Raw genomic sequence first — 23588 nt, 5'->3', positions numbered from 1 at the left:
AACTTTCCTAAGATGCCTGTGTGTGTGTGTGGGGGGGGAGGTGTAGATACAGATATAAAATTCAATGCTCATGACAACCACTTTACAGATAAGGAACATGAGGCATTGAAAGGTAAAGTAACTGCCCCAAGGTCACCAGACAGTAAATGACAGACCTGTAATTTATACCTAGGTTATTTAACTCCAGAATCTGTACTTTTTTAAAAGAAAAAATATATTTTTATTGATTTTTTAGAGGGAGAGAGAAAAACACACACATCGATGTAACATTTATTGGCTGTGGGGATTGAACCCACAACCTGGGTATGTGCCTTGAGCAGGAATCAAACCAGTGACCTTTTGGTGCACAGGACAATGCTCAACCATCTGAGCCACTCTGGCCAAGACCAAAATCTGTGCTTTTAGCCACACTATGCTATACTTCCAGGGGAGCAAATTGACAGCATATAAAACCTGCATGTAAAAAATTTTCTGACTGAACAATATCTCTGTTAGCAGAGAAAAGAGAACATTCTGAAGGGCATATAAATGTATAGGATAGGGAATTCTTATATATAAAAAACATTTAGGGCATATATGAGTGTTCTGAGCAGAAAGTGCTGCAGGAAAGTATGGAATATTTTTTTAAAGGATGTGGCTCTATGTCAATAAAACTGAAAAAAATAAAAATAAATTTTAAAGCCACTTCCTTCTCGTGAGAACTCTGTGCAGTCTGATGATCTGGAATAGGTTCTTCTTGATCAGTCTAGAAATCTTGAGATGACCACAGTAAGCCAGACTACTTGAGTTCTGGCTACCTGTGGTATTTTGCAAATTATTTTATCTCTCTTTGCCTCACTTTTCTCATCTAAAAAATGCAGGAGAGTAATGGTATTTACTATAGGTGTGTTGTGAAGATTAAACCAATCAATACATGAACGTTTTTAGAACAATGCTTGGCACATGGTAAGCAAGCAAAAAAAAAAAAAATTAGCTATGTTGGGAGCGATGCTGTTCCTTAAATCGCTATCACTCAAAAAAGCATCTATAACTGACTTTCTGTAGCCACAAGCCAGGGTTGTACGCAAACAAATGCTTTCCCTTGCATCCCATAGTCATTTAAAAGGAACTCTGGAACACCTTACAAAAATCTCTAACAAAAGCAATTTCCTTCTCTCTATCCAAGGTGCCAAGGTGAATGGAAGTACATAAAGGAAGAACTAGCAGACTGACAGAGGTACTATAACTACTACCTCGGAGCACAATGCCCTACAGGAGACAGAAGGGCCTCATAAAGGTCTGGTCTACAAAAGAACAATATCTGAGACTAGGATAGCGAAAGAAGCGTGGATTTGGGAGGCAGACAAATCTGGTTTTGAATTTTTGCTGCACAATTCTGACTTATTTAGTCCCTTATTTTGCTCAGCTTTAGTTTTCTCATCTGTCAAATGGGAATAATAATGGTGCTTAGGGCTATTGGGAGGTTTAAATGAAATGATGAATATAAAATGACTAGCAATGTCTGGCACACAGCAGATGTTCATTCATTCATTCATTCATTCATTTATTCTTTCTTGTGAATATTAAGTGGTAGGTCACCTTTCCTTCCCCTTGATAGGTAACAATCATAGTCATTTTCCACAAAATGTTTTCCGATTATAATAAGAATGCTCCCCAGCTAGACGGACAGCTTGAGAAGCAGCCACTAGGGATATAATAAGAGATTCTCTCAGTGTCTGGAAGCCAGGCCCTGTAAGTGCTGTGCTTGTGGCACTTCAGGCTAGAAAACCTTGACTAGCTCCAGATAGCCAAGTAATGGATCTGCCTGTCAGTAAAAGACATGATAATAAGATACTTCTAATAGTAACAAGTCTCAGGCAGATTCCTTCTGTAAAGGGATTTAATAAAGCACTTAAAGGAAAGACACCTGCCCCCCATCTTCACTCCCAGAAGAGAGTGGGCTGAGCTCTCTGTGGGAGGCCTGGCAGAGCTAAAAGCCAAAGCTCTTTTGCTTTGGAGCAAAGAGGACAACCACACACTGTAGTGCATGCATATGGGCATTGGCACAGTGAAGGGAACAGACACCGGCAGACCAGCGGCCAGGAAGGCTTTGGTCTTCCTGCCCAGGCAGCTTATCCTGTCAACTACACGTATTACTCAATGAAGAAAATGCAAAGAGAGAGGTGAAAGTGGAAGAGGAAAAGAATGTTCTTAGCTACTGTAAAGAATGATCAGGGCATAAAGCATGCAACCCCAGTAACACCTTTGATGTTGGGGTGTTAGGAAGAGTTTAGAAGCCCCGGTAGGTCGTAGAACAAAGGCAAATCAGGTTTCAACCTGGCCTCTTGTTCTGAAAAGCAAGCATAAGACAAAGTAGAAGAGGGCAGGAGCCAGGTTTCTAGGAAAAGCCTTGTACAAGTAATAAGGGTTTAATGCTTTCTGTCTCAGGGGCCAGAAACTGATGCATACCTGAAAGACAAACTGGGAAATAATAAATATATTTTGATAGTGGTATTTAGGGATAAGATCATGAACAACTACAATTTGCTGAGCACCTACTATGTGATAGATTAACTTCATATTCATAACAACCGTGTGGGATAGGTATCATCATGCCTATTTTCCAGTGAGAAAACTGAGGCTGGGAACAGTCCAAGGTCATGCAACTGGTACATGGTGGAGGTGGAATTCAAACGCATGCTGCCTATCTCTTCGGGGACCTAATATCTCATAAGCACTTACTTGGAGGGATCAGTGGTCTCCTGCTCCGATGTCCTCCAAAGTCCACCAATGCCATAATAGCAAGGGGGCTGAGCCTTCTCCGGCTGAGATCCCAAGTGGCCCCTTATTGGAGGCATGTAGTCATTGGAATGGAGAGTAAAAGACTCTTGCTCTGCTGGGAGGCTTTGTGTACCCTGCCTTGAGACCTCCAGGTGACCGAAGCCCAGGGGTTGTGGCTGCTCCAGGACTTCCTCAGTATTGAGAGCACAGGAACCAGTGGTTTCTGAACTGAAATACTGGGGTGGCAACTCCTCCTCCTCGCCTCCCTCCTCCTCTTCCTCCTCATCCTCTTCTATCCCCTCCTCCTCTTCCTCTTCCTCCTCCTCCCCCTCTTCCTCTTGCTGCTGCTGTTGCTGCTTCTGCTGCTGTTGCTGCTGCTGGGCTGCACGGAAGAGCCTATACTTCTCCCAGTTGGGAGGAGGAGGACGAGGAGGAGGAAAGGCCTTCTTCCTGGTTCCCAAAGGATCTAGCTGGGTTTCATCAACTTTGGTAAAGAGCTCCTTCCTAGGCTGCCCCCAGGCCCGGGAACTCTGGGGATCCAAGCTGATATGGCTCTCTGAGAAGGCACGGCTGCGCAGTGGGTGGGGCATGGAGGCCATGGAGCTCTCCTCCTCATAAACTGAAGTTTCCTCTGTTTTTTTCGAGGAGTGCTTGAAATCTCCAAGGAGGTCAAGAGAAGAGATTGCTCGGTAGCTTGATAAGTCCAATGTTGGGTTCTCAAGGCAAGGATGGAAGGGAGTTGCCCATGAAAAGTCAGCCTTGGAATGAGCCATTTCCCTGCAAAAGAGCAGATGGGGATTGTGTAAAACAAGCAGGTTTCAGATGATCCCATATTTTCAAAAAATATGTTTTTATTGAGGTTTTTTGTTTAGAGAGCAAGGAAGGGAGAGGGATAGAGAGATGGAAACATCAATGAGAGAGAAACATTGATTGGCTGCCTCCTGCACATCTCCTACTGGGGATCGAGCCCAAAATCCAGGCATGTGCCCTGACTGGGAATCGAACCAGGGACCTCTTGGTTCATGGGTTGATGCTCAACCACTGAGCCACATCAGTTAGGTTGATCCCATATTTTTGATGACATCATTTACGTAAAATTTAAAGCATCCACAAAACAATGTAATCTATGTAGTAAATGTGGTAATAATCCTACCTAATAATAGAAAAATATGCAAATTGACCATACCTCCAACACACCCACAAAGCCACACCCACAAGCCACGCCCACCATCCAATCAGAGGGAGCATGCAAATTAACCCAAACCAAGATGGCTACAGCCACAGAGAGCAAGGTTTCCTAGGTAACAGAGGAAGCCAAGCTTTCTGCCTGCCCTTGCCAGGCCTAAGCCTCCACTCAAGCTACAAAGTTTCAATTATAGAAGGTAAACAAATTCAAACAAATGGCGGCAGAAGGAGCTTGAGAGAGCAGGCCAGGGTTGCCACCGGCAACAGGGGAAGCAAAGCTTTCCGCACACCCTGGCGGGGCCCACCTGCTTAAGGCAACAAAGTTTCAATTATAACCCCAACACAAATGGCTGCGGGCCTCGGAGGGAGCCGCAGGCTTGGCTCTGCTCCAGGCTACAAAGTTTCAATTGTAGAAGGAAAATAAATTCCAGATACCAGAGCCTCCACTTGGGTTGCCAGGGGGCGTGGCCGGCCTGCAAACCACCACAGGCCCCTCGCTCAGGCCGCCCCATGCCCCAAGGGAAACCCCACCTGATCCGGGACGCCCTTCAGGGCAAACCAGCTGGCCCCCACCCCTGTACCAGGCCTCTGTCCTATCTAATAAAAGAGTACTATGCAGACTGATCATCACTGCAACACACAATATAGCTGCCCCCATGTGGTCAAAGATCCTGCCCCCATGTGGACACAAGATGGCCACCACAAGATGGCCAGCAGGAGAGGGCAGTTGGGAGGCACCCGGCCTGCAAGGGAGGGCAGTTGAGAAGGACCAGGCCTGCAAGGGAGGGCAGTTGAGAGGGACCAGGCCTGCAAGGGAGGGCAGTTGGAGGTGACCAGGCCGGCAGAGGAGGGAAGTTGGGGGCAATCAGGCTGGCAGCAGAGTGGTTAGGGGGTGATCAGGCTGGCAGGCAGAAGCAGTTAGGGGCAATCAGGAAGGCAGGCAGGCAAGCAGTTGGGAGCCAGCAGTCCTGGATTGTGAGAGGGATGTCCGACTGCCCGTTTAAGCCCAATCCTACCGGGATCGGGCCTAAATGGGCAGTTGGACATCCCTTGAGGGGTCCCATATTGGAGAGGGTGCAGGCTGTGCTGAGGGACAACCCTTGTGCACCGGGCCTCTAGTAATATATATTATTGATAGCTAACACTGTGTATGTACTAAATACCAAGCACTGTTTTAAGTGTTTTCCATATCTTAACCTATTTAATCCTCATAATAACTATAGGAAGTTGTTATTATTGTCCTGATTTTATAGCTGGGGAAACTGAGGCATGGGAAGGATAAGTAACTTGCTTGGAGCCATAAAGCTAGTAAGTGGCAGAGCTAGAGTTTGAACCTGAACAATCTATCTCCAAAGACTGAATACACACACCACCTCAGTCTGTTTGTAGCACTCGGATTACATGTACTATATCCTTAGTCTTACAAGTCTGGTTATCTTGCTTCATCTGCTGCTCTTTTTTGTTTTGTTTTTAACTATGAAAATTTAAAATATTTACAAACATACAGAGATTGCTAAAATAAATATTCATGTTCCCAACTAGTGCTCAAAATAAAGACATCTTAATACTGTGCCACTCATGAATTTATTTTTAAGAAATAAGAAAAGCCTGTCCCAGTTTTGCTCAGTGGATAGAGCATCAGCCCACAGACTGAAGGGTCAAGGGCATGTACCTTGGTTGCAAGCTCGATCCCTGTCCCCAGGCTGGGGCACGTGCAGGAGGCAACCAATTGATGTGTCACTCTCACATCGATGTTTCTCTCTGTCTCTCCCCCACCCATCCACTCTTTCTAAAAGTCAATGGGAAAATATGGTGTGGATTAACAAACAAAAAAATAATAAAAATACCCTTGTTTTACTCCCCACTTCCATTAACCTATTGCCTCTCTAGATGCAAGCTATATCATGAATTTGACATGTATATTTTTTGTCCATGTTATTATACTTGTAAGAAAAAACATCAAGCATGACATTTGTAAATATCTTCTATTTTGGATTTAAAATATCTCCTTCCAATGCAATTCCAGTCAGAATTCTCAATAGGAATTTTTAACAATAGAAATTTTTTAATAGCTAGTAAAATAAAGCAGGATATCATATTAAAGAATATTTGTTATAGAAGAAAATGGGGGGTGAGTAAGGGATTAAGCATATTATAAAGAACTTACAGTGAAAACAGTGTGTTACTGATTATAGGAACAGATTGGAAAGTCCAAAATCTACACTAATAAAAGTGAAAGATGCAAATTGACCATACCTTTGCTACACCCACCAGCCAATCAGGAGTATGCAAATTAACACAACAAAGATGGCGGGTTAATTTGCATATGCAGGCACAGAGGAGCCGGGGGTGGGGTGGGATGCTTGTGTCATCGCCATGGCGACGACACAGGTGTTCCGCACTGCCCCAGCCACTCAGGGCCTCTGGGCAGCATGGGAAGGCAGGGCCAGAGAGGAAAGGCAGTGCCGGCAGCCAGGGAAAGGAAGGCCCATTCCTGCATGAATCTTCGTGCATTGGGCTTCTAGTATCATATATAATTGGCCTTCCATAACAAGGAGATAAAGATCATTTAATAAATCTTTCTTGAGATAACTGCAGAGCAGTATTATTTAGAACTATACCATGTATTATATATCAAAATAAGTTCCAGATTCACGAATTAAGGGTGTATGTGTACAGAATTTTAATAGATGTTATATGCCTATGTATGTACTATCAAAATTAAAAAGACTATTGTGAGGAGAAATGAGATTGCTCACATTATAAGCAATAGAAAAAATATCCAAGGTAAATGAGTTCAGGTTTATTTAAATACTAGAGGCCCGGAGCACAAAATTCGTGCACTGTGGGGAGGGGCTCCCTCAGCCCAGCCTGTGCCCTCTTACAGTCCAGGAGCCCTTGGGGGATGTCCAACTCACAGCTTAGGCCCGCTCCCTGCAGTCGGACATCCTTAGCGCTGCTGCGGAGGTGAGAGAGGCTCCTGCCACTGCCATTGCATTTGCTAGCCCTGAGCCCTGTGGGAGCACACTGATCACCAGGGGGCAGCTCCTGCATTGAGCGTCTGCCCCCTGGTGGTCAGTGCGCATCATAGCGACTGGTTGTTCTGCCGTTTGGTCAATTTGCATATTTGCCTTTTATTATATAGGATATATGAATATATAAAGTCAAACTTCTATATAATAAAGAGTCACCGAACTCATCTATTTAGCTTTATAGTATAAAGGGTTAAGTCTGCTAAACCAAAAGATCTGGTTTTCTGCTGTAGACTGTAAGCAATCAGCATCATTCTAAGTACTGCCCAGTGACAGGAAATTCCAGCAGTTCAATAAAATCATCGGACAGAATATCCTTCAATAGTCATAATGAAGACCAAGAATATTTCTTTAATAATATTCATAATGGTATGTAAGCTCAGGTAGAATGGAAAGCAAAATATCCTTCATTCCTCTTATCTCCAGTCCCCATCTTGTGGCTAGTTCATCACTCATATGGATCAGAAATTCATATCCACACATCACATTCCCTATTCTCTTCTCATTTAGGCCTTAGCCCACCTAGAGCTCCTTTATTTTTTTCTTCATGTTTTATTACCTAGATCTCTTTTGGATTAAAAGAATCCCTTGTGTGCAAACTCTTCCCCCTGGCATTTTCCCTTCATGAAACAAACAAAAAAACCAAGGTGGTGAATGGAAAGTAAAAAGATGACAAATGCCAACAGGCAGAGAGGACTATCCTGAACACTTATCTAAAATGACTTATCCTTACTTTTCCTTTTTTTATTTTGTTCTTTCTCAGAGAATACATCACCACCTGATATTATTAGTATGTCACATACCTATTTTTACTTATTTATTTTGTGTGCCACCCTCTAATTATAATGTAAGCTCCACATTGACAGCGATCTTGTATGTCTCATTCATCTGATATCTAGTGCCAGGCACACAGTAGGTATTCAATAAATAGTTGTTTAGTACATGAATTAATGCCAAAATGAGAAAAAACAAGGGCCATGATACTTATATATTAAAAAGTTGAATTAAAGGCAAAAATCAATTAATAAGACAAAGAAGGGCACTATAATACTAATGATTAGAACACATGATGAAGATCTAACTACTCCAAATCTTTATGTACCAAATAACAGAGCATCAAAATTTCTAAAGCACAAAAAAAATTAAATTTACTTCATTTAAGTAATTTTTTATTTCTACAGTAAAAAAAGTGTCTAAAGCAAGTCAAGGGGATGTAAAGTACAGTATAGGGAATATTAGTCAAAATATTATAATAACTATGTATGGTGTCAGGAGGGTACTAGACTTTTCTAGGTGATCACTTTATAAGTGATATAAATTTCTAATCACTATGTTGTAAACCTGAAACTAATATAATATTGTATGTCATCTATAGCTAAAAAATAAAAATTAAAAAATTTCTAAAACAAAATCTATAGGAAATACAAAGGTAGAAAAAAGAAGAAACAAAATATGACACTCCTTCAGCTGATGACAGATTTGATAATCAAAAACTAAGATAATGGAAAAATCTAAATTTATTCATACATTAAAAAAAGACTATTTTTAAGGGCTCATTGAACATTTTTTAAATTGACAATATATTAAGCTAAAAAGTGGAAGTAGTACAGAGTACAGTATCTAATCACAATACAGCAACACTCAAAATCTATAATAATAAAAGTGTAATATGCTAATTATACCGGACAGCCAAATGACCTTCCGGATGTCATTCTGGAAGACCTGGATGAAGCCACCATGGCGGGGGCCGAGGCAGAGGTGGTTAGGGGTGATCAGGCAGGCAGAGTGGTTAGGGGTGAACAGGTTGCAGGCTGAGGAACCCTGCCCCCTCCCGCCCCGCCCCCCATGAATGAATAGGCAGGCAGAGTGGTTAGGGGCATCATACAAGCAGGTAGTGGCGGTTAGGGGCAATCAGGCAGGCAAGAGAGTGGTTAGGGGCAATCAGACAGGCAGGCAGAGTGGTTAGGGGTGATCAGGCAGGCAGGCAGGCAGGCAGATGAGTGGTCCCGATTGCAAGAGGGATGTCCAACTGCCAGTTTAAGCCCGATCCCACAGGGGTCCTGGATTTCGAGAGGGTGCAGGCAAGGCTGAGGGACGCCCCCTTCCGTGCTCCCCCATGAATGAATTTCATGCACCAGGCCTCTAGTTAATAACAAAAATTAAAAATAAAAGGGAAAACATTCTCCAGGCTAGTAAAAGAGGAGATCTAATCTGAAACTATACAATATGTAGAAAATAACAACAATGAAAATATTAGAATCTAGAGAATATAGTTGATTAAAACAGTGGTAAAAGGAAAAATTGTAGACTTAAATACTTATAGCAATACATAAGAATAAATTAAAATAAATGAATTAAGCATTCAACAAAAGAAGTTAAGAAAACCACCACAAAAATAGACCTAAGGAAAGCAGAAAGGAAACTAATGGTACCAATTAATACACTACAAAATAAATGATAGTACAAATAATTAAAGCTAAAAGCTAATTCTTTAAAAGAAAATTAAAATAAGACAGATAAGCCACTTGCAAATCTAATTTTAAAACCCAAGTGCACAAAATGAGAAGAATGAGAATATCTAAACCCACTAGTTACCATAGAAGAACATTGATAAATTTGACCAAAAATAAAAAGCACACTCACATGGTCTTGTGTTAATTCTAACCTTCAAGAAACAGACAACCCCAATACTATTTATTTTTCTAGACTCTGGAATCTAGAGAATAGAGGGATAAGAAAAGAATCTTGCACAGTGTCAATACCAAAACCCCAAAACTAGAAGATACATAAAGGAAAACTAGAGACCATTCTCATATAAGAATACTAATGTATATTTTTGCATTTAAAAACACAAATATTAGGATATCAGTACATATAAGGAATCCTACCTAATAAAATAGTAATATGCAAATTGACCACACCTTCGCTACACCAAGCCACACCCACCAGCCAAAGCCACGCCCGCCAGCCAATCAGGGCGAGTATGCAAATTACCCAACAAAGATGGCAGTTAATTTGCATATGCTGAAGGAGGGAGAAGACTGAAGACAACTTAGAAGGAAGAGGGAGGAAAAGCAGAAAGAAAGGTGGCTGCCAGAGGGAAAGCCCGGGCGGGGTGGGGCAGGGCGGGGCGGAGCGGGGCGGAGCGGGGTGGGCGGCAGCGGTGCGCGGTTGCAGGCGTGCCGGTGTGGCGGCTGCAGCAGCCGCTTGCAGGATTCTTCCTGCAAATGGGCTACTAGTTTATTAATAAACTACCAGCATATACTAAAGGCACATTCTTTAAAAATTCTTTCTCAGAAGAGTTCATGATCCAAAAAGCTGGAAACCACTTGGAGAAGTTGTTTAAAATACAAATTCATGAGCTTCAGTTCTCGAAATGGGAACTTAGTACCTCTGGTGGGGGTTCAGGAATCTGTATTTTTAACAACTGGCCCAAGGGATTCTAATACAAGTGGCTCAGGGACCATATTATATAGAAATAAAGGGCCAGGATAAAAAAGGATGTATGAGTGTTGTGGTTTAGGGGTGGAGGTTTGAGGGCAGATTTATTTGTTCCAATTAGATTGGTTTCCAGGCTATACATCCTGTCTTCCACCCCTCACACACACATTTCCACCTTCTATCCCTGTCTTTCTCCCCCTTCCCCATCTTTATCTCCAATCTTGACCTGATAAAATTCATGCAGTGACAACATCTCCAAAGGCCTCATTTGGGCCAATGTCCTATAGTTGCGGCGAGGATAACCCAGGTTTGTGATAGTAATCAAATTTACCACTCTCTTCTCTTACTAGCCAGGGTACAAGAAAAGCAATAGAGCAGAGCGGAAAGAACACATTGTCAGAAAGGCTTGAGTCTAAATTCCAGGAAAATTTTGAAATCTGGCTGTATAACCCTAAAGCTGTACAACCTTGATCAAAGTATTTAATTTACCTCAGTTTTAGTAAAATATCTATCTCACAAAGCTGTTGTGAGGGAGGATAAACTATATAAAAAGGACCTAGCAACAGAGAACAGACTGATGGCTGTCAGAGAGTAAGGGGGTTGGGAGGCTGGGTGAAAAGGTGAAGGAATTAAGCAAACAAACAAAAAAAAGCCTCATAGATACAAACAACCTTATAGTGATTACTAAAGGGAAAGAACAGTGGAGGGAGAAAGAAGAGAGTATAGGGGGTATAAATGGTGATGGAAGGAGACTTGACTTTGTGTGGTAAACACACAATACAGCATACAGATGATGTATTATAGAATTGTACATCTAAAACCTATATGATTTTATTAACCAACTAGAGGCCCGGTGCATGAAATTCGTGCATGGGGGGCGGTCCCTTAGCCCAGCCTGCACCCTCTCCAATCCAGGACCCCTCAGAGGATGTCTGACTGACAGTTTAGGCCCTCTCACAATCCAGGACCACTGGCTCCTAACCGCTCACTTGCCTGCCAGCCTGATCGCCCCCTAACTGCTCCCTTGCCAGCCTGATCGCCCCTAACTGCCCTCTCCTGCCAGCCTGATAGCTCCTAACTGCCCTCCCCTGCCAGCCTGATCGCCCCTAACCACCTCTGCCTCAGTCCCCACCACCGTAGCTTTGTCTGGAAGGACGTCTGGAAGATGTCTGGTCTAATTAGCATATTACCCTTTTATTAGTATAGATGTCACCCTCAATAAATTCAATTTTAAAAATAAAATAAAAAGGACCTAGCAATGATGCTGGGTACATGAAAGGTGATTAATAAGTGAAAGGACTATGTTTATTGTTAGAGTGAAGTCCCTTACTCAGGGCACTGCACAATGTTGTATAAGTTGTTCAGTGTACAACCTTCACTGCTGTATGCTTTAACCTTGTTCCTTGTTCCCATCAAGGGAGCTGGACTGTACCCCCTATGGTTAATGTTCAGACCTGTTTAATAGCCAAGAGATCAGAAAACTTTGGGTCTCATCTCAGCCACATGGCTGCCTAGCCAGGAAGCCCTAGCTAACTAAGGATTTTAACATTGGTCTCATTTACTCACTCATCCCATCTATTAAAAAGGAAAGATAATAAAAGACAAGCTTAAGAGCAGAGATAAGATCAGAAGGACTACGTATTCTAAGTTGTCTTGTTTAGGTACTAATCACTGTCAGTCTTACAGAATTTACCCCTGGGTAGCCAACTCCAGAATCAGCTGGAAGAAAAGAGCATGCCTTCTAGGAACATTTGGTGCACCGATTCATGGCACTGCGGCCCTATCTGGAGGCACTGGGCTTTAGCAAGGCAATCTGGAAGTTACTATTCTCCACATCAATTCTGATTTTAAAAGCACTGCCCTCCCATTTACACAACTTATTTAGGGCCAGCCTGAGCATTGCAGAGTCACTTATATCAGTGGAACAGAGTACACAGGACTTCAGGAAGGGGAAGAACGGCCTTCAATATGATCAGCTGAGCCAATACCAAGTCATTGCAAGCTCTCATTGAATATTACACTGTGCGAGGAGCAAAACCAACATAGCCCTTGCCTTCCTGGCACTAATATCTGAAGCAAACTGGTGAACAGAAGGCTTCTATTGAAGTGTGTCAGGCTCAAGCTGATATTTGCCTCCAGAGGTACTATTTTCAAAGGGCTCAAGGCTCCTATGTACACAGAAATCTACAACTCCATTTTGGACCCAAGTGTAGGATTCTTCCCTGAAGTGGAGGACAAGGAGCTTTATTAAGGGAAAATATAGTTTCTTACTTCTTACTATGTGTTAGGCACTATTGTAGGCACTTCCATGTATACATTTCTATTAATCTTCACAGCAACCCCATGCAATGGTTTTCATTATTGCCAGTTTTTAGAAGAGGATCCTGAAGCTTAGAAAGGATATCTCATTTTACCAACTAATAAGAAGCAGTAGTGCCCAGACTGACACTTGCCTTATTTTCCTCCATGGGGCAATCTCATTGGAGCAAGGACTCCTGGGGAGGGGCAAAGAGTCCTTGCACTACATTCATCCCCAAGTGTCCATGAAGACTTTAGTTCCTTGCTGAAGAAAGGGGAGAAAGCATGAAGGCTCAGTATGAGAAAGGGCTTTGTTGACACCAGCAAGGAGACTACATTACAAAAACAAAAGTAAATTGCCTGCCAAGTCCTGGGCTGTTCTCTTTTCCTCTTGGCACAGGTTACGTATCTTCTGATGAATAGATTTTCCCCTTTTGTTAATTTTTTTTTTTTTTTGCCTAATAGTAATTGAACGTGAAAACCAATATTTGCAAATACTGAAAAAGCTCCTCCTTAGGCTTTTTTGAAGTTTCTTGTTTGGAAATGTTCCTTTTAAATTCCCCACAATAGCTGGGCATTCCAGGATCTCAGCAGTGAGAGTGCACAGGTCCAGCCCCTCTCCCCTTTCTCTTTCCTCAGCAGCCAAAAGATAAGACTGCTCCAAGAGAAACAGCCACTCCTGGGTTATTGCTGAAGGAAATATTTGCAAGATCCAGGAAGTGGGACACAAGGAGGCTGTATGGGGAGGGAGCAAGGGCTCAGAGTTTGTTGTTACCACCCTTCTCTGCCAATAGCTTCACAGAACTTCAAGTAAGGAACAATTAGCCTGGCCAAAAAAAAAATGCAAATAGCAGGAATCCCCTTGAGGCTTCAATAGCACCTAGGAGGCTGATGCAGTGTCCTCTGAAGAGATCAGGTTAAGTCCTTGTTTTATATGTGCTGTCCTGGGAGAAGCTTAGCTTCCTCTCCCCAATGACCTCAACTTAAAATTTCCAAGAAGGTCTTCCCATTAGACCCTGGATGTTACGTAGTGTCATACCCATGGTGATAAGGGATGATAATAACAATTCTTGTTTACTGCAATTCTGTCATATGTAAGGTGCAGGGCTGCACACTTGACAAACTTGACCTCGTTCAACCTTTGAGACAATCTTCTGATCTGGGTATTCTCTTTCTCGTGTAAGAAATGAGGCTCAGAAAGGTTAAATAACTGAGGTAAAACAAAGAGATTAAGTGGCCAGAAGTTACAACTAAGGTCATCAGACTCCAATGCCCATGCTTTGGCCAGCACGAATGCTGCTTCTCCAGTGTTCTCATAACCTTCTTAAGAGATTTAATAGTAGAAATTTTAGGAGAACATAACACATTGCCAAGGGGCCAAGAAGGTTTGATATCCACAAGGACAATTTAGCTGAGTATCAGGCTGGCCATGATTATTAAACCTCTTTTCTCTAATATCCAATGGTTCTGAAATTTAAGCATGCAATAGAATCACCTGGAGGGCTTATTAAAACACAGGTTGCTGGGTCCAACCCCAAGACTTTTTATTTAGTAAGTCTGGGATGAAGTGGAGAATTTTTATTTCTAATAATTTCCCAGGTGATGATGGAATTGTGGGTCCGGGATCACACTTTGAGATCCACTGCTGTAGTCAGTCATTATCTATCAGGTTGCCAACTCACCAGGGTATCTTAAAAGGTATAAAGTCATTTTAAAACATGGGACAAGTGGAATAAAGATTTACAAAATAAAATATTGGGAATACTGGAGCTCCAAAAAAACTCTGGGAATCCTGATACTATTTAAAGAAATGTGGTGCCCCACCATGGTTAAACAATAGACAGGCCTGGTCGTGGGGCGGGGGGGGGGGGTAGGGGAAGGGGGAGGGAGCAAGTTTTACAAGTTTTGTCTGTTTGAATCCTCCTGTATACAAAGCATTAATGTACTGAATTTCAAAGACCAAGAATACAATGAAATGGACTTAATACGAACATTATAAAGAACATGATTCTATCTCAGATGGTTTATAAGGCATCCTGGGTATTATGAATCATGAATGACAATTATTATTATAGAGGAGTGCTTTGGAAGGCATATGTTAAGCATTTGAGGTTTTAATGTTTTTGGAGTAACCCTAAAGATCCATGAAATGTAGTAATTGCTCAACGAGCAAAGGGTTTGAATTTGACTTTGCAAAGCATCACATACCGGTTTGTAGGGCAAGTCACCCAGCAAAGGAGGAAGCCTAGTCAACTGCTTGGCAGTCCCATCTCAACGTGGCTTGATGGGTCTCTATTTGCTGTCAAAGTAGATTTGTAAAATAACCATGGTAGAGAGAAAATGTGCTTCTTTGTTAATAATGACATTGAAATGCAAACTATTATTGTTGGTGATGGAAGTGAAGAGCAATGGAAAGGTCTTAAGAAAGTGATGTTTCTGAGCCAGATGTTTATGGTGGCAGTAGTGGTAGTTTATGGTGGCAGAGTGGGTTCTATGTTGTAGTGGTGATGATGAATTTGGAGATTCACTCACAAAGATCTGATGATATACCCCCTTAGAAATGTCAAGGTTTTCACAGATTTAGATAAGCAAAAGTACTGGTTGATGGAGAATTCTAGCAAACCAAATTTTAGCGAACAGTGAGATCAAGCATGTCTAGTAAGTAACATTGTTATTGGTATGGGGATTTTTCCAAAGTCCTTGATGTTGAACTTCCCAGGACTAAATCAAATCATTGTGGGTTGCCTCTTCCTCAGATTTTCTTTTTTTTTTTTTAATATAAATTCCAGCTAACTTGACATGTATCCAGAGAACACCATGTGCATTCAACTCCAGCTATTTACATTTTACTAGATGCCTTTCTAATTTTCTTTGTGTAAGGCTATTATCAGATTCAACATGTGATTTAGGATTTAGCCTTTTTTGGTTAATGAGATTACAAATACCCATTTCTGTGCATGACCCAGTATTTGTATACCTGCCATTGTTAATGGCTGTTTTCTAGTCCACCATGATGATATATTAAATAGGAAAATCTTTTCATGATTATAAATAGCACTACTATAATACATTTATTATAATCTTTAAGCAAATTACTTTTCCTTTTTGTGTTACTTCCTTGGGGGTATGCTAGGTCAAAGAGTATGAGCAGTTTTGTAACCCTTGTCACATATTTCTAGATTGCCCTCTAGGAAACTTAACCAATTTATACTACTCCCAGAAACATATATGTTTCCTCACATCTTGCCAATAAAGGGTTTTGTAATTTCTATTTATCATTTATTAATTTCTATTTATTAATTGTTTATAATTTAATAAGCAGGTTGTGATACCTTGAAGCTGTTTTTATTTGCTTTTCTTTAAATGCTTGAGAGGTTGTACTTTTCCATGCAGTGATTTTACTGCCTTTATTTCCTCATGTGTAAATTGCCTATTCATTTTCTTCACCCTTTTATGAAGCTGAATCTACAAGCTGACCTTCAATATCTGTATCCATTCTTTATATTTTTTGGACAGTTAACTGTTATCAGTGATACTGACCCCAGACAATTTCCTCATTCTGTTGTTTAGCTTTTTATTACATTTTTGTACAAAGTTTCCCCCCTAACTTTTATATATTTGAAACCATCCATCTTGTCTCTGACATTATCCTCCATTTAAAACAGACACCAATTTACCTTCCATTCATAACTGAAATAAATATGCTATTCTACTTGTCTGCTTTCTAGAATTTATTACAGAGTATTGTATGAAATATTGACCTAATTATTCTCTGAACTGATAACTAGGATTCTCAACATTTTTTTTAAAGAAAGAGTGATTACTTTCTCTAGTTAAGGGTTGCTTCCATTGTGCTCTATATTCTTAGAATAGCTTGAATCTGTTCCTAGAATCTCTCTTTTTTTAAATTTCATTGACTTTTTTTTCAACCCTCTATCATATGGTTTTGATAATTGTCACTTTATGACCGGATTTAAAATCTGATAGGGTAAATCTACTATCATTACCTTTTTAAATAAATGTATTATTTGGTATGCTTGCCCACTTATTCTTCCAGATAAATTTCACGATTAATTTGACAAGTTCTATAAAGTATCCCATAGTGACTCTAATAGGTAGTTTATTACATCTATATATGTATTCACTTAGGGAGTATTGCAATCACGATTATAATTTTTCCAAACTGAAGCAGAGTATAGTTGTGCATTTATTCATGTCTTTATTTCTCCCATTAAGAGTTTTATAATTTTCCTTGAATAAGTTCTGTGTTCCCAGGTATTAATTTAATACCAAAGTATTTAAATTCACTTTGTCATGCCTTTGACAAATCCTTCCACACCTCTGAAGGTTGCATTCTTCTTAGGTGGCAAAGTCTTCCTAAAAAATTTACTCTTCCTATGAAATGAAATTCAACGCTGAATTATTCATTTTCTTTCATTCAATCAGCACATAGGAAATGTGTTCTGGATATTCCACACTCTGCTCATGATGTGGTATGACAAAGGGAAGGAAGAGAGTCAGATCTAGGCTAAGAATTTAAAAAATTGGGTAATAGTTTTGTCATGTACTTGTTATATAATCTCAGAAGTAATGGGTTACTTCTGAAATTATATAACAGATATAATCAGATACCTGTTTGACCTTGGGCAAGTGACTTTATCTATAAGTTTCCTCATTTTTATTTTTTAAAGTCATTTTTAAAGTGGGTCAATAAATGATAACTATCTCACAGGGTAATGATAAATAATAATGAAATAATTTCTGTGAAATGCTTAGAGTAGTGCCTGACACTTAATAAATGTTAACTATTATATTTTTGTTACAGTTGTTAATAATAGTATAAAACTTTTCCTGAGTTTCATCTCCCTTCCATTCTCAGTCAAATGGGAACAATAATGCTTAGCCACACAAGCACATGGATTGTTGTGAGGATTAACTGTGGCCATGTTCATAAGAACACCCTACATATTCTAAAGATTTGTTCAAAATGGAAAGGATCACAGGAGGCAATCATAGGTACAGAAACAAAAATAGATAATCCATAAAATACTTTCTTTTGGGTTTTCAATACATCACACGTATGTGGCTATTTCTCCCAGCAGATCTACTCACTAATTTTTTCCCTCCTGCTAATTTTAAAATGCGTTTGAATTCTCTGCACACAAAATAAATAACAGTGGAGGGAGACAACCATGAATGTAACTACATGGAATTAAAATTTGTTGTAGGCTTCCAGGAAAAGAGGGTGGCTTAAGAATATACATTTAATTTTCCCACCTACACTCATCCTTCCTGTTGTGACAGAAATGACATAAGAAATGTTAAAATGTGTATATGTTGTGTGAAGGAGTAGAAACTCCATCAGGATTTCACCTCTTAAATGTTATCTCTGCCCTTGAACTTTCCTAGGCCTTACTCATCTTCCCTCAGTTTATAAACTGTGAATCTGCCTCCTCCATCTTCAGTATCAATACTCCTTCCCTTTCCACTGACCTCTCCTTTCTATTCTTAAACTAAAACCAGTTTCCCAAATCCTGACCAAACCTTCATTTAAACCAATGGTTCTCATAGTTAGCTTTTCAAATCCCAATTGCCTGGAAGGCTTGTTAAAACACAGATCACAGGGCAATATCCCAGTTTCTGATTAGAAAGAGGCGTGAAAATTTGCATTTCTAACCAGTTTTTAGGTGATACTTAGGTTGCTGGTCTTAGGGCCACATTTTAAGAACCACTACCTTAAAGCCTATTGCCCCCTCATCTATCATCCAATTTACTCCTACCTACCCCTAGCTAACTCCTTTATAAAGACACTAGAGGCCTGGTGCATGAAATTTGTGCACAGGTAGGGTCCCTAGGCCTGGCTAGTGTTTAGGGCCGATCAGGGCCTTCCAGCTGCTGGCCAGGGCTTTCCTTCACTCTGCACTGCCCCCTGGTGGTCAGTGCACGTCATAGCAAGAGATCAAATACCTGGTCTCCCAGTTGAACTCCTGAGGGGACACTTTGCATCTTAGCCTTTTATATATATAGATTTTTAATGTTTAAGTGTTTTTTGAAACATTCTTCTTTTAAAGTATTTTTCAAGTCGCACAGTAACACTAACACACAATCAATGTATTAAAATTAATGAAAAGAAACAGAAACACTTCTACATTGCTGGAGGAAATGTAAAATGGTATGGCTGCATTGGAAAACAGTGAGGCAGTTCCTCAAAAAGTCAACAGAATTGCCATATGGTTCAGAAATTCCACTCCTAAGTATATTCCCAAGAGAACTGAAAACATATGTCCACACAGAAATTTGTATATCAATGGTTATAGCAGCATTATTCACAACAGCTAAAAAGTAGAAAGAACCCAAATGTCTACTAATGGATGAATAGATAAATAAAATGTGGTATATCCATTCAGTAGAATATTACTCGGCAAGAAGGAAGGAAATACTGATACATGCTACAACATGATGAACTGCTAAAGCATGATAACTGAAAGAAGCCAGACCCAAAAGCCCACATATTGTATGATTCCATTTACATGAAATGTCCAGTATAAATCCATAGAGACAGAAAATAGATTAGTGATTGCTTGAAATTGAAGGTGGGAATGAGGAATAACTGGAAATCGGCACAAGGGATCTTTTTAAATTGGATTGTGGTGATGACTGCACCACATTGTAAATTTACTAAAACTTATTGAAGCATACACTTAAAACAGATGAATTTATGATACATAAAGCTGTGTGCACTTCTCCTCCATGCATCTCCCTTACAGATTATCATGTCATCTATTTCCTAAGTTTGCTAATTTGAAGGTCACTTGTGGTTCCAAACTGTCAAAGCCAGTAGCAGTGCTCTCCTTATCCTCGGTGATGGTGCTCTGGCATACTTCTTCTTCTACCACTCCAGCTGCTTGCCCATTCAGTATTGTTTGCTGGTTCTTCTTTCTCATACTACCCTCTGCTGGGTGATCCACAAGCATCCTTCAAAGAATCCATTTGTCTCCATCTCTAACTTCAAATTCAACATATGCCAATTCAAACTTATCATCTCCACCAAACCAGCTCCCCTTCTCACCTGCCCCAGCTATGTTAATAACTTTCTCCAAGTCATCAGGCTTTGGAGTTATTTTTTACTTATCTCCTTTCTTTCCCAAATTCCAATCACCAAGTTTGCTCTACTTTTCTCTGAAAAGGTGTCACATATTTGTGAGCAAATAATCTGAACAGAACACATGAGATGAAATACAAATATCAAATAAACACATGAAAAATTTTCAAACTAAAGTAATCAAAGTAAGCAAATTAAAATTATAATAGGTATCATTTACACCTATTGCATTAGAAAAAGAAAAATTTCCATCAAGCTGGCATGGCTCAGTGCTTGAGTGTCGACCTATGAATCTGGAGATCCCATTTCGATTCCGGTCAGGGCATCTGACTGGGTAGCAGGCTCAATCCTCAGTGTGGGGAATATAGGAGACAGCCGATCAATTATTCTCTCTCATCACTGATGTTTCTATCTCTCTCTTCCTCTCCTTTCCTCTCTGAAATCAATAAAAATATATCTTATAAAAGAAAATTTTCCATGATGGCAAGATCTTGGGCAACTAGTATACTTGTAAATTGCTAACAGCAGTGTAAACCACCTCCTAGCAAAGCAGTCTGGTGAAATCTATCAAAAACAATTAGAATGTTCATATTCCTTCAACTAGTAATCCCAACTCTAGATAATTGTATTTAATGAAATAATTCAAAATGAGAAAAAGGTTATAGCTACAGAAATTTTTCTGCAGCATTACTTTATAATAGCAAGAAATTGGAAAAAATCTAATTATCCAACAATTTGAGAATGATTAAGGAAATTAGAGCACATTAATCTAGTGAAATATTATGCAGCCATTAAAATTTATAACATTTGAAGAAGCCTGTACAGCAAAATGAAAAATTGTTTGCTTAGTGGGGAAAAACAAAGCAGGACACACAAAATCACATCTACAGAGTTATTTAATCAAGCCAAAAAAAATCTCTATATCTATAAATAAAAGCTGGCATAAAAATGAAAGCAATTAGGGTGTTAAGGTGGTAGCACTAAAGCTACTTTTTCTTCCGGTTTTAATTTTCTATAACATTGTTTTTCACAATAAACCAACATTTTCTCCTAAATATCACACATATTTATCTATCCCTTCTACATCACCCCTCCTTCCCAATCCAGGGCCACACTCTTTCATGCCTGGATCACTGCCCATAATTGGTCTCTTCAACCCATCTAGACTGTAAATGCTGCCAAGTTTTCTAAAGTGCTAGCTACATTTACCATGTCACTTACTTGATCTGTAACCTTCAATTGTTTGTGATCCTATCTAGTTTTTAAGGCCTATCTATCCTTGCCTGATACTTGGCTATTTGCCCTTTTTTCTGTACTTTTACTGCTGCTGCTCTTCTTCCCTTTCCTCTTCCTACACCTCATTATCACATCCAACATTTAATTGGGGTTTATGGTGCCAAGTTGTGTTCTAAATGCTTTACATATATTAACTCATGTATTAATCCTCACAATAATCACATGAGGTAGGTACTTTTAACCCATATTAGAAATAAGGAAACTGATGAAGCAGGGAGGGAGGGTAGAGGAGAGAGAGAGAGAGAGAGAGAGAGAGAGAGAGAGAGAGAGAGAGAGAGAGACACTTCCTAAGCCACCTTAACACAGCTAGAGAATGGAAGACACTGAATTTGAACCCAGGCCAACTGACTCCAAGAACAGAACCCTTAACCAACAGGGCTTATTCCTCCCACACAGCCTGCTTAGTCTCTCTTCTGATCCTTTCCTCCTGTAGGTCCCAACCTTCAGTGTTCTTATTGTCCAATAAACTCAAGACACAATAATATTTATCATGTGTTGTCCCCTTACAGTGTCCCAGGTGTTTCTTTTTTTAAATTTCTTTATTGATTAAGGTATTACATATATGACCTTATCTTGTTTAAACGTGTCTCTGACATTTCATCTTATAGCAACTCGCCTGAGTAAGCAACACTTAGCTTGTCCCTTTAGTACCTGTGAGACATTCAGTAAATTACTCAGTACCAGTATGTCTGAACCTCAGATTTTTTTCTGAGTCGATATTCTCAAAGTGTGATCCCAGGACCAGCTGCATCAGCATCACCTGGGGAGCTTGTTAGAAATGCACATTTTGAGCCCCACTGCACACCTACTGAATCACACTCGCTGGAGGTGAGATTTGCCTATCTCTAGTTTAACAGGCCTTTCAGGTGTTTCTAATGCATACTCAAGTTCGAGAACCATCACCCTAGCTAAAATAATTACCTACCTGACAGAGTTTTGGGGAAAATAAAACATAACATAATATGTGTATCTTAGCTTGTGGTATGTGGGTTGTTTTGCAAATGGTACTTAATTATTACTGCTACTTAACTCTGTGTGGGTTAGTCTTTCTTGCTCAAGCTGTGGGTGGGCAGGCTTTATGCTTCTTGCTGCTCTTTAATATTTCCCTGCTTGTGTAGAAGAAGGCAGCACCTACACTACGTTTTAAATAAAGTTCTTACTTCATTGGCTGATTGGTAAGAGAACCATTTTTGGAGAAGCACCATAGGCTAGTACAGCAGGTTCTTTTTTTTTGGTTTACACTTGTCTGTCAACTGTTTTTTTATTTTTTTATATATATTTTTTAATTTCTTTATTGATTAAGGTATCACATATTTGTCCTCGTCCCCCCATTCCCATCCCACACCCCTCCCCACACATGCCCCCACCCCCCTGTTGTCCTTAACCACCGGTTAGGCTCATATGCATGCACACAAGTCCCTTGGTTGATCTCCCCCTTTACCCCCACCCTCCCCTACCCTCCCCCCGAGGCCCGACAGTCTGATCCATGCCTCGTTGTTTCTGGGTCTGTTCTTGTTCATCAGTCTATGTTGTTCATTATTTCCCCTAGGTGAGTGAGATCATGTGCTACTAGAAATACACTTATAAGAACCGAAAATGAGACAAGCAATAATGGTTATGGTGACAGGCAAATGAATCAGTGTGTAGTGAGTTTCTTTCTGGGCCAATAGTTCTTTTGAGACCCAATTTCAATGTCCAACAGTTCCTTATGTGTACATGTCAGCACTGACATTTCAGTTATGGATGGTGGACAAATGGTGGTAATGCAGGTCCGACTCTGTCTGGTTTGGTCCTGCAGGTTCTTGATCACTTTGTTCAATGGCATCTTGTTATGAAGTTATAAAGTTGATTAGAAAAAAAAATGATTCCCAGCCAGGGCCACTATCTGTATGGAGTTCACATATTCTTCCTATATCTGTGTAGGTTTTCTCCGGAGACTCCAGTTTCCTCCCACATCCCAAAGATGGATATGTGAGGTGAATTAGCATGTCTACATTGTCCCCATCTGAGTGTGAGTCTATGTGTGTGAGTGGCCCTATCTGTGTGAGTGGTCCCCATCTGAGTGTGAGTCTATGTGAGTGAGGTGTCCTGTCCAGTGTGGGCTCCCACCTTGTTCCCTGAGCTGCCAAGATCAACTCTGGCCACCTGTAACCCTGAACTGCAATAGGTGAGTTGGAAAAGAAGTGACTTTTTATTAATATTTTTAAATGTATGTATAGCTCACATTTATTTCAATGGTGAATATTAGAAGTGTTTTGGGTCTTCATTTAGAAATTTGGTGATGATTTGTGACCAAAAAATGCCATAGGTATTTAATTCTCGTTTATATCAATTAGCCTATGGTAAAATTGGTTTCATTGCATCGTTTCACTTAAATTTGCAGTTTCCAAAAACCAATTGGTGACATTAAGTGAAGACTTACTGTGGAGTGTCTCTGAAGTAAGACTGCCTGGATCTAGTCAGCTTACTATTTG

At 40.3% G+C, this 23588-nt stretch overlaps 1 protein-coding gene across 1 annotated transcript in view; it reads right to left on the bottom strand.

The window, feature by feature from the left end:
* The window catches only part of SHROOM4 (shroom family member 4), a 201829-nt gene that overhangs the window by 9490 nt on the left and 168751 nt on the right, over positions 1-23588 (bottom strand). Inside the window, exon 6 of the mRNA XM_054718521.1 lies at positions 2722-3537. Within this exon, the coding sequence (XP_054574496.1) occupies positions 2722-3537 (816 nt within the window). The remainder of the gene's footprint in view (positions 1-2721; positions 3538-23588) is intronic.

The sequence above is a fragment of the Eptesicus fuscus genome, chromosome 1, assembly GCF_027574615.1.
Source record: "Eptesicus fuscus isolate TK198812 chromosome 1, DD_ASM_mEF_20220401, whole genome shotgun sequence".
NCBI lineage: Eukaryota > Metazoa > Chordata > Mammalia > Chiroptera > Vespertilionidae > Eptesicus > Eptesicus fuscus.
The sequence above is the reverse complement of the archived record's forward strand: the minus strand, read 5'-3'. Positions and strand labels throughout refer to the sequence as shown.